Here is a 12,826-nt window from a genome sequence, read left to right on the forward strand (position 1 = left end):
AAAACCCACATTTATACTGAAGGTTATCTATCATGTGTAAATGTTAAGAAATTCAGAACAGCATTATCACGTTTTCGTTGCTCATCCCATGATTTATTGATTGAAAAGGGGAGATTTATGAATATAAAAAGAGAAGATAGACTATGTAAATGTTGCACTAACAATGCAATAGAAGACGAATATCATTTCCTTCTTGTCTGTCCAGCATTTGATACACTACGTAGAAAATATATGAAAGAATACTATTTTGTACATCCATCGATTGCCAAATTCTCTTCACTGTTGACGTGTTCAAATGAAAAGGTAATCCAAAATATTGCAATTTTTATTCACAAAGCTATGCTATCCAGACAATTCTTCTATAAATGATATGTATATGGAGTGCGCCCTACAAATGATATAAAGATATGTGTGATATCGAGAAGTGAGTGATTTAGCATGATACTATATTACATTTGCTAAAATGTCATGTATATGATTTGATATGCCATTATATATGATGTACAAGCTGATCTTTGACATATGATATATAGGATATGACGTGAGACGATGATATGATGTATTATGATATGGTATGATACTATTTCCGATGTGAGAACATATATGATACGACATGACATGACATGGTACCATCTGATATCATATGATCTAATATGACGTGATACAGCATTATATGGTATGATATGACTCCATGATATTATACTACTTTATATCATGAGTAGTATGATGTGTGTTTTATACTATAGGCCTGAGGCCTTTCAGTATTGAAATAAATAAACTAAACTAAAAATACTCTAAAGTCAACTTCCTCATTTCTAAATCACCCATACTGAGGATCACAGAAAATGTCGTCTGCTATCAAGTACACAAAGGAGGAAAACTAATGAAAAAATTAACACAGTTGTCTCTCTTGAATGAAACAAGCACTTGATACCTGGTTAAGGCTGTTTGTACTAGAAATCCAATTAAACAGATTCCTAAAATTCTAAATAATTTCTGGTCATAATATATTACAACGTACTTGTGGTCAGTTTTGGTTTCGATATGTATTTTTGTTTGGTTGTTTGCTTGCTATTGAACGCCGCACAAAGCAAGATAACAGCCACCCGAACCTGACCACCCGATCCCGTTAGTCGCCTCTTTCAATAAGTATGGGTTACTGCTGACCAGTTCTTACCCAGATATTTACGGCTGTGTACCTGTAAGATTAGCGTCTTTCATATGGTTTACGGCTCTGTACCTGTGAGATTAGTGTGTTTCAGATGGTTTACGGTTCTGTACCTGTGAGATTAGAGTTTTCAGATGGTTTACGGCTCTGTACCTGTGAGATTAGCGTCTTCAGATGTTTTACGGCTCTGTACCTGTGAGATCAGCGTCTTTCAGATGGTTTCCGGCTCTGTACCTGTGAGATTAGCGTCTTTCAGATGGTTTACGGCTCTGTACCTGTGAGATCAGCGTCTTTCAGATGGTTTACGGCTCTGTACCTGTGAGATAGCGTCTTCAGATGTTTTACGGCTCTGTACCTGTGAGATCAGCGTCTTTTAGATGGTTTACGGCTCTGTACCTGTGAGATTAGCGTCTTTCAGATGGTTTACGGCTCTGTACCTGTGAGATCAGCGTCTTTCAGATGGTTTACGGCTCTGTACCTGTGAGATTAGCGTCTTCAGATGGCTTACGGCTCTGTACCTGTGAGATCAGCGTCTTTCAGATGGTTTACGGCTTTGTACCTGTGAGATTAGCGTCTTTCAGATGGTTTACGGCTCTGTACCTGTGAGATTAGCGTCTTTCAGATGGTTTACGGCTCTGTACCTGTGAGATTAGCGTCTTCAGATGTTTTACGGCTCTGTACCTGTGAGATAGCGTCTTTCAGATGGTTTACGGCTCTGTACCTGTGAGAAGAGCGTCTTTCAGATGGTTTACGAACGAGGAGGAATCAGTGATCTTTGGTTAGAAGACGTGAAGTGCTGTTGAAAATACGTTCTTTTTACAGAAACACGTGGCGGACACCAATGATTTCTTCCTCATTGATTTCACGATTTCAAGATGTGTTTTGACTGTAGACGCAGTTCTATACACGAGGCACGTGAAAAACACTTTAATATCTTATTGTGATAATAATGATTTATTTTCGTTACATTTTTAGGGGACTTTTAATAACTGAACTTACCCAAATGATAATGAAGTGAACCAACATTGATTTCCTTCTCCTATCGACCAGTTAGTAATACCATGCACATGATATCCAAGTTTCATCAGTTCATTATCATGCAAATAGGATATTCTTTAAAGTGTATCAATATTTTGCAGTTTTGGTGGTAGCTGTCAACGGAGACATCAAAAAAAAGAATGCATATACTTTTTCTACGGAGAAACAGTTCAGCTCGCCAGACGTGTTTTGGCCCATCCACGCCTCTCTCCATGGTAACGGGGCACCTGCTTCCAGCATCACGGCTCTGCTGCACAATACTGTAGTAGGGCCGGGGGAAGGGAATCTTGGGGCAGCGGAACTCACAGGAACATCAGACTCTTATATTCAGATACCAAACACTGGACACCTCAATGGCATAGAGGCATTTTGTTGGATTTTCAACCTGTACCCCACATCTTTTCAGACAGCAACGATCCTTGAGTACGCCGGTGTCGGGGGGTCGGGTAATGGGGTGAAGTTGACACAGGAAGGAACAAAACTCGTCGCTACACTGTATGACGTCACCGGAACCTATTATGATTCGTACGAGCGAAGTATCTTGACGATCAACGCCTGGAATTTTGTGGGGTTTTCCTACAACACGATCTGGGGTATCATTGACATCTTCAAGGATGATGTTGAAGACCCAGGGCAATACACGGGACGGACTCACGTGGAAGTCAACGCTGTTGGTGACGTGACTATTGGAAGGTCGGTTGATGGGACAGGCAATTTTGAGGGGAAGGTGTCCTGCATTCAGTTTTTCAAGAAGGCACTTTTCAAAAATGCCCTGAAAAATCCACCAACCTTTTGTGATGTGTCCATTTGGGATCCCAGCGTTTTAGGTGAGGTTTATATGCTTATAAATTCCTTTGCCATTGCTTTCCTGTTGTAAATGTAAATTGCTTTTTTCAGCTGCGTATCTCTTAAGCTTCACGCTACAACTCCTAGCTTCTTAGCGCACACAATATTTCTTGTCCAAATAAAGGCTCCATTGAAGGATTAAGACACTTAATACATTCTGAAACCCATAAAATTCCCATATAAATGGTCTTGAACAACCCATGCATGTCGAAAAAGGCGTCTAAAGGGGTCGGGTTTTCAGGTTCGCTGACTTGGTTGGCACATACCATCGCATCTTAAATGCGTAGATCGATGATCATGCTGTTGATCACTGGATTCTCTCGTCCAGAGTCGATGTATTTAAGGATTTCCGCCAAACAGCTGAAATGTTGCCTAGTGTGCATGTATACAGCAAGGAAACAAAACAAAAAAATTACATAGTGTTAAATTTTAACATTAAGATCAGCATCTGAATACTGATAGTATCCCTTTTTCGTTTTAGACTGGACTGAAGACTTCATACCAACAACTACAACAACTGCCACGACCACAACTACACTTACGACACCCACAACTGCACCCACAACGACACCCACAACAACACCCACAACGACACCCACAACCACAATCACAACCACACCCTCTACCACACCCTCTACCACACCCTCATCTACACCCACAACCACATCCAAAACAACAACCACACCCACAACTATACACACAACCACACACACAACACTCACAACACCCACAAACGCACCCACAACAACACCCACCACAACACCCACAACAACACCCACAACAACAACCACACCCACCACAACCACAACCATAACCACACCCACAAGACCCACCACACCCACAACGACACCCACAACGACACCGACAACTACACCCACAACACCCACAACCACACCCACAACAACACCCACAACTACACCCACAACTACACCCACAACTACACCCACAACTACACCCACAACAACACCCACAACTACACCCACAACTACACCTACAACCACACCCACAACCACACCCACAACACCCACAACTACACCCACAACCACACCCACAAATGCACCCACGACACCGACAACTTCGATTACAACTACGCCTACAACTACATCCACAACTACTTCCACAACCACTCCTACAAAGCCACCAACAACTACTCCCAAACTGACATCTACAACAACAATCACACCCACTACGCAAACACCAACACCCACACCTACGACACCTTCAACTACACCCACAACGACAAGTACGACGCCGACAATGACACCTACAACACCCACAACAACTACAACTATACACACGACAACACCTACAACTACTCCCACAACGACACCTACAACTATACCAACATATACATCCACAACGACACCCTCAGCCACACCCACTACAGAATCAGTAACACCTTCCAGTGGCTCGGCAACAGCACCATCAACGACGGATACTTCAAAACCAACGATAACGTCCTTGACCTCCACAACAACTACACAACGACTCTCAGCAACAACAGTATCACCTGAAACCCATGGCTTTGTAAGAGGTTCGTTCAAATGCTGATAATATATAATTCTAATGCAAAGTACTTCTACGTTTCTCGACACTGAATATATTTATTGGTGTAAAAGCAGAACAAATGAAAAATCAAGTATCTGGATTATTTTTTTCCAAATTTTCCGGGTATTTAATCCTGGTATTTTTGTGGTATTTCGAGAATGAAGGACAATGAAAAAGTAGTAAAATGTAACATATAGTATATATGTTTGAATTAGAATCGGTACTTTACTGAGAAAGTGTAATCACAAATATATCATATGATACACGTGACCTCTTTCTAAATGGCACTTTCACACTTCACACGTTGTATCCATGAGGGGACTCGAACCCGGGTCTCCGGTGTGAAGACGCTTTAACCACAGGAATACCAGGTATTTACAAATAAATTAAACATCAAAATGAAATCCTATAAAAGTAAACGTTTATGTTTATGTCATCTACTTAAACACTTGACAAAAACAGTTGCGTTTGGGTTGCGTTTCTTTTGATGTTTAGTATAGTCTTGTCACATGACTGGCATAAGTTGCCATCTTAATAAAAACCTAGAGCATAGTATATTGTGTCATTCTATAGTCACTTGGCATTTATAACACCATATAACATTATTATATAACAATAATGGCATATGACATAGTGTCGTAACTGGGATTTGGGTGTTAGTAAACCCTCTTACCAGTTACCTGTTACGATGGCAGTTTTGAATTAGTAGGGGTGCTGCCAGCTCTGGTGGCATACTCGCTTGGTCTGTCCGGGGGGGGCTACATCTAGGAATAAGTGGTCAGACGACCGGGACTCCTAACTAACACATAGCATTCATGTACTGGCACTGAGGCATACAATGAATAACTCAACACAAGTTTCTATACTCACATCGGTTTACTCGATCCCTCTCCTCATAACAATTGGTCTTGGCCTGGACAGGGTAGGGCAAGCTGTTTACTGATCAATCGGGATGTGGACGTTCTGCTGTCTCTTCAACCCGCACCGCACCTTGTTAGTGCTGACGGTATCATTTTAAGGTGTTCGAGCCTGCTCCACCCTTGTCACATGACCCTCTACAATCTCTCTGATTCGTTAGAAGTTACATCATTCCCTGGTCTCATGTCGTACCTCGTGATTGGAAATCTCCCTTAATTCTAATCAGTGACTCAGCTTTAATTGCTACTTGACGAATCTATTCTGTTCTGTTGTTTGACATTTATTCCCTTTTTCCATCCCTAAATATATTACCCAATAGTAATAGCATTGGTGCTATGCCGAACTAACCGCAAATCTCAATGATAGATGTATAAATCGTTTCTTGTATACGAATGCAATTTTCACCTTATAACAATAGGGAGCGATGGGTATGTTAGCGATTAAAGCGCTCGTCGAGGATCCGGGTTGGATTCTCCACATGCGTACAATGTGTGAAGCCTATTTCAGGAGTCCACCGCCGCGATATTGGTGGTATATTGGTAACAGCAGCATAAAACCTAACTCTCTCACTCACCAAACTAAAAACAAAGCAAAATTTCGACAATTTCAATAGACTTTCAATATTAAAAAAGTAACCAAAATTACAAAAAGTGAAAGTTATTTTTAGTGTTCCCGCCGAGATAATGCGGGAATATTGTTATACGCGGCGTAAAACTCAATCAGTCACGTGGATTCATCATGTGACGTCACAACCGTGTGTTTAACGTACCATTAACCCAAGGAAGCTAAAGAGTTGAACAACTCGCTCTACTATATACACCTAAACATTTATTTTAAGAAAGGGTCTAATGCTAATTGTGATATTCTAGTTGTTTTACTGTCCTTCGTCAGCAGGTTTTACAATATACATATAGTCCTTTTCATTGCTAAATGTTCTCTTCCCGATATCGCTGAAATACTGCCGATGTGACGTTAAATATATTGTCTCACTCTAAGAAAGGGGAGGAAAATAGCTATTGTAAATTTAGCACGTTGTATACGTTTGGAATAAAGTAAATGTGCATTGCTTGATGTTAGACCATTTATTAATCCACAAAAATGTGATTTCTGGTGTTTTCCGCCATAACTGTTTAATTTGACACTTAGTGATGGTGGCACGCCCTTAAAGAGATGTGTCAAAGTAACAAATTCAGTATCGTGTGTGTCAACCATTGACGTCGATGTAGACATAACAGCGACGACGCATAGACGGCGGTAAGCAATTGAAGAAAGCTTGAGGAATGTCATTCAATGTCTGAACGCTTGTGCCATTAGTCGCCTCTTATGGCAAGGGTCAAGGGTATAACTTGAAAAAAAGAAGAGGGAGGGATATTACTGTTCTAAACTACACTCGTAGATCTAATTCATGTCCAGATCAAAAGTGAAAATTACTAAAACAGTAAGTCAAGTTTTGATCAGTGTATGCATTGATCATGTCCCAACAGTCAGACAAGAAGTACGTAAATTGAAATCATTCTTTGCATACACAACTCCAAACCAAATGCTACAGTTCTCAGTTACTTTGATGAAGTCTAAATTAAAACTAGTAATATTTAAGAAATACAGTTCGTTCTGCCACCATGTATAGTGTAATAAAGCACACTTTCGCCCTGAACTATTATAACCTTAAAGCCCTCGGACGCAAGCGTCTTCGTGGTTCAACTATGATAGTTCCGGGCGAAAGTGTGTTTTATTACACTATACATGGTGCCGTATTCAATAACTTCTTAACCTAATTTCGATTAATCTATGGCAGAAGGGATACGAAGGTGTCTGTGACCTAAATTAAGAATCCTCGCAAAGGGCTAACTGACGCGCTGTTCTTTTGACGTGTCAGCCCCCTATGTTAAGACAAAGGTTACAACAAATGATGAACAGTTTGGTGAAGGTTTACGTTCTGGTTAAATATCTTCTCTAGATCATTTTAATTACATCCGTGATTCTCTTAAACCATACAAGGCAACATGACCGTCTCATTTCTACTACCAACGAAAGTGTAGATCAGTACATTCAGAGGAGGCTGACAAGTCAAGCGACATTTCACGATTGCATTGTGGGAATGTAAACATTGCCAACATTACCGTGTCTCTGTAAGATTTTGAGTCGAACTATGAGACATTTTATCCGTCGGAAAACATAAACGTAATGTTTCCACAATGATCTTAGCTGTCTGATGCAACTACAAACCAAGAAACTGGGTGCGACGAAGCAGTTTACTGTACAAGGCTGTACGAGGCGATGGCAACTGACATCCATCGTGACGTCGGTTACATTGTGACGTAATGCAGAAAAATGCGATTACGAGGGGGCAGACTGGAATGGCGCAGCGACGTCAACACATTGTGACATAATGCAAAAAGTGCACATTATCGTTGAAATTGAAGGAACTGTTTTGTCCTGTTGATTAACAAGTACTCCAGAAACAAGACTGACAACACATGGTGCCACATGATGAGGTCATGTCCTTGACATTCAGGGTTGAAGTCAGTAGCGTGTGTGGCCACCATTTGCGTTGATAACTGCTATGCAACGCCTATACATGGAGTGTATCAAGTGGTTGATGAAGGCCATGGGGATAGCATTCCACACTCTGAGAAAACCTGCCGTGAGTTCTGCAGCAGCTGTCGGCCTTGGTCGAAGGTCATTCATCCTTCTCTGAATTTCATCCCATAGGTGCTCAATTGGGTTTAGATCTGGACTTAGAGCAGGTCAGGGCAATGTGCGGATGTTGTACTGTTGGAAGAAGTCCCTCGTTATCCTGGCTGTGTGAGGACGAGCATTATCCTCTTGAAACACGTGGTTTGGATGACGGGCGAAATGTGGCACAACGTGCGGTCTTAACACTTGATCGATGTAACGGACAGCAGTCACTCCATTTCCTCGAGCTGGACCAATATTCTGGAAGACCTGGGGTCCAAGTTTGTGGTTCAGTCCAATGCCACCCCAAGCCATGATGCTTGGTCCTCCCCACGAGTCCCTCTCCATAAGACATGCATCAATATAATGTACCGTTCACCCCTCCTTCTCCAAACTCTAGCTCTGCCATCTGCCACGGATATGCAGTAACGACTCTCGTCTGAAAAGATGACAGTACCCCACTGCTGATAGCGCCAGTTCCGATGTTGTTGAGCCCACAGACGACGTTCCCGACGATGTCGAACTGTCAGGACAGGACCCTGAGCAGGACGTCGACAGGCCAGGTTGAAAGTTCTCAGCCGACGACGAACTGTTGCTGCAGAAATGGGTCTGTTGTGGGTTCCAACAGTCGCTCGAGCCGATTCTGTCGCTGTGCGGAAGCGATCCTGCAAGTGCTCCCGATGAAGATGACGATCTTGACGTGCTGTTGTTACCCTGGGACGGCCACTGCGCTGACGATCGTTAGTGCTGTTGGTTGCATTGTACCGCTCCAGCAGTCTCTCGACTGTCCGAACACTACAGTTGAAGTCGTTGGCAATGACCCGTGGACGTCGACCAGCATGAAGACGTCCGATGGCTTATTCCCTCTGATTTCGAGTCAAACGTGGCATGGTGACAGTGATCAGGAATCGAATGACAGGATGATGGTTTGGGGTCCTTTTTATACCCACTAGACCAGGGATTTGCACGTGCATCATGCTTTTCAGAAAGTTGCGTTCGAGAGCATTACCATGTTCACGGAAAGGGTATGAGTTTGAATCCTACTCAGAAATCTCATTTCTTTAAAATGATGTGTTATGAATGGTAAATGCCATATTTGTAATGTTACAGTAGCATAAACTGTCAACCTATCAAATTCCACATCAGGTGTGAGTAAAATGACTTTGAAAAGTGCGACGTTTCTTTTGTAGTTCAGTATATTATAGTCCGAGTGCTTTAACGTTATAATAGTTCAGGGCGAAAATGTGCTTTATTATACTATACATGGTGGAAGAGCGAACTGTATTTCTTAAATAAAGATGCCGTATTTAATAACTTCTAAGCCTAATTTCGATTAATCTATGGCAGAAAACAAACGACGGTGTCTGTGACCTAAATTAAGAATCCTCGCACAGGGCTACCTGACGCGCTGTTCTTTTGACGGGTCAGCCCCCTATGTTAAGACAAAGGTTTATGTTCGGGTTAAATATCTTCTCTAGATCATTTTAATTACATCTGTGATTCTCTTAAACCATACAAGGCAATATGACCGCGTCATTTCTACTACCAACGAAAGTTTAGATCAGTACATTAAGAGGAAGCTGACAAGTCACGATTGCATTGTGGAAATGTAAACATTGCCAACATTACCGTGTCTCTGTAAGATTTTGAGTCGAACTATGAGACATTTTATCCGTCGGAAAACATAAACGTAATGTTTCCACAGTGATGTCGGCTGTGTGATGCAACTGCAAACCAAGAAACGGGATGCGACGAAGCAGTTTACTGAGGGAGGCTGTACGAGGCGATGGCAACTGACATCCATCGTGACGTCGGTTACATTGTGACGTAATGCAAAAAAGTGCGATTACGAGGGGGCAAACTGGAATGGCGCAGCGACGTCAACACATTGTGACGTAATGCAAAACGTGCACATTATCGTCTGATAAAGTATTGTCGGCGCCTCTATTCTTTTGCCGTAGCATCTTAAATTCTCTATCGTTTACATCATCGACAGAAACTAGAGCCGATATGGGACACACAGTACCCACCAACTTCAGTTAAAGATCGTATCGGCGTATGTACGCATAAAAAGTATACACCATACGGACACAGGAAATAAATCAGAAAGCACACCGCAACATTGGTGTACGGTCGTAGATTCATTTATTTTGAAACAAGTATTGTTTCATTGTTTATCAGCCTGTTTACCCAAGAATGGGAATGCCGTGGTACAAAAATATGAAACAAAAAACCAAGATAACTGATGCTCAATTAAATTTCATTCAGTATTCTAAATGTACTCTTGTTTTTTTTTCAGTACTCCTGTATTGAAACATTATCGAGTATGTATTCCTGTTAAAAAGTATCTGGAGCCCACCTAAACACAGTTTGCAAAATGGCGTTGATGCTTTCAAGATGTTACGATCGCACTAATATCTCCTTTTACGACATAATAGTGAGGATAAATATTATTCAAACGGCTGGGTAGTTTGATGAACCACACGTGATTCGTAAACATTTTATATACAAAAAGCATCATTTACCTGTCTATTCGGGCGTTCACGAAAGGTAACCGAGTTGCAAAAAATCGCGGCACACCTTCTTGTCTATGATGCGTACGAGCTCAGTCGATTATTTCGTGCTTGACAATTCAATGTATACTTGCTGGTTCATAACATATGGTCCGACGACACTACTGGCAGCAGGAAAGTGTGAAGCATGTGAACACTAAAATGTTACAAAATACAGTATTCCGCATGTGTTGGCATGAGTTAACGATTTACAACTACATTGAATATCAAAGCATTCCATAAACGTTGTCATTAAGTTCCAAAAATCACTCGAAAATAAATTTTCATAAAGGCTAGAGACATGGGGCAGTGGGGATCATTTCAACAAATATCTGGCTTTCTTTGATAACATTGATAACTGTAAGTTATATTTACATATGAAAAGTTGTAATAGAAACTTTCGAAGGGGTGGAGTCGAGCAAGACACTCAAATGGATAATACGGTGAGTGTTAGCGTTGTATCGGTATTTCCGGTTTGCGCGCTAGACATGGCTCTTAGCTATAGAGGAGATTGTGTATGTAAATCAACAGTCTGGAACCACTGTCCTGCAGAGTGCAATGATGGTGGGACTGTCCGCCTGCGTTTGCAGTGATCGCGTGCTTGTTTAGGAGGTGGATGTAAGATCGGTGTTAAAAATCTAGTCACCATCTGTGAAACACGAACAGTATGGTTGAAATATTAGCATTTTACGAATGTGGTGGTTATAAATAGAAAGTTTCAAGCTGGTAGGTCAAACGTGAAAGAGGCAATCGTCGATTATCGACAGAACATATCTTTTCACGTAGACAAATACTAAGTTTATTTCCTAATAGTTTGATTTTCAGCATTACAATGAGCCGATATTGACAATGATACATACACCTTTCCACATATACGTGACGCCTTTGCCCTATTGAATCCATAACATTCATTTTATCTATCTAAATGTGATCTTGAAGTGATCGGGGTCCAATGACTGTGCACCCACTGTGCATGCTTGCAGTGAAATACATCGTTTGGATCTAAGCTTTATTGGCATAGAAACAGAAATTAAAGTCCCAGCTATTATGCAAGAAAGGATGGAGACGGCACAGCACAGGTTAATGAAAAAATGACTTTCTCAGCACTTGGGCACGTGCTCACGAACACCTGGCTGTTCCTTTCTCTGCACTCCTCCCTCGTAACAAATAGTGAAGTCTGTGAATATTTTAATGAAAGATTGTTAAACAACTTGTTTTAGTTTTAAGACAAAAATTCTTCAAAATACTCACAGAGTTGGTATGATGGTTTGATTACGATCAGCGTTTCATTGAGTATGCTATGTTTAACAGTTTCCGAGTTAGATTGCAATCCATCGTCCTCTTTTGGGCCAAACGGACTTTAGTCAGGACTAAATTTCAATTGGAACCGAACGCGCAGTACAGCATGTCTCTGTTGTTGTTGATATGACCCGCCATCATTGTGGTCAAAAGGAAGTAGTTCTCACAATAAGGCTTGTTCATGCGCGGTGCAACGGCCTAAAATCAGATGGCGTCAATCCAGAATTGATGCCGTCTGATTTTTCTGAACAACCAATCAGAATCCAGTATTTTATTGAGTCATGGTAGAATCGTCATTAATAAAGGGTCAAACGATGTACAACCTAACACAAACTTAGAAATGTTTCTTAGAAGTGATAGAACTAAGAGGGTCGTCATATTGTTTATTATCACACTTCACGCCTAGATGTCGCTTTGTGAGCGCTTTAAAAATTTTCTGTTATTTTCAATGTAAGTGAGTAACAATTTCTGTGTACCCCGCCGCTCGGAATGCCGAGCTCATCTGGTATTTCGTTATAGTAATTCTTTATCTCGAGTTACAGTGGATCAGGTATGATATACGGAACATACCTGTATTTTGCGAATGCGATGGAAGGGAGAGAACTCTAAATTTGGTTTTCTTGGCAAATTCTAGCAATGGCTACAGAAGGTATTGTACCCTTGCTTCAAACAATTGGAAGTTAACACAGTTAACATAACAAACATCGAGGATACACCAACCCATGTTCGCCTCCTGGCCAGTGAAGAAGTTGTATTGTGTTGTGTGCTAAAAAGTGGCTAC

General features: G+C 41.3%; 1 protein-coding gene across 1 annotated transcript; it reads left to right on the top strand.

Moving 5' to 3' along the window:
* The first annotated feature begins 1,667 nt into the window (after positions 1-1,667).
* Positions 1,668-4,566, top strand: LOC137281133 (GATA zinc finger domain-containing protein 14-like). The gene is made up of 3 exons (XM_067812262.1): positions 1,668-1,688; positions 2,613-2,899; positions 3,546-4,566. The coding sequence occupies exons 1-3, from the start codon at positions 1,668-1,670 to the stop codon at positions 4,564-4,566; spliced, it is 1,329 nt and encodes a 442-aa protein (XP_067668363.1).
* Positions 4,567-12,826: the final 8,260 nt, after the last annotated feature.

The sequence above is a fragment of the Haliotis asinina genome, chromosome 4 (genome assembly GCF_037392515.1).
Source record: "Haliotis asinina isolate JCU_RB_2024 chromosome 4, JCU_Hal_asi_v2, whole genome shotgun sequence".
Classification (NCBI taxonomy): Eukaryota; Metazoa; Mollusca; class Gastropoda; order Lepetellida; family Haliotidae; genus Haliotis; species Haliotis asinina.

Coding starts and splice junctions, on each gene's coding strand:
- LOC137281133 (XM_067812262.1), top strand. CDS start 1,668: ATGGCTTACGGCTCTGTACCT. Junction 1,689..2,612: donor TGGCTTACGGCTCTGTACCT/GTGAGATCAGCG, acceptor ACATCTTTTCAG/ACAGCAACGATCCTTGAGTA. Junction 2,900..3,545: donor GGTGACGTGACTATTGGAAG/GTCGGTTGATGG, acceptor ACTGGACTGAAG/ACTTCATACCAACAACTACA.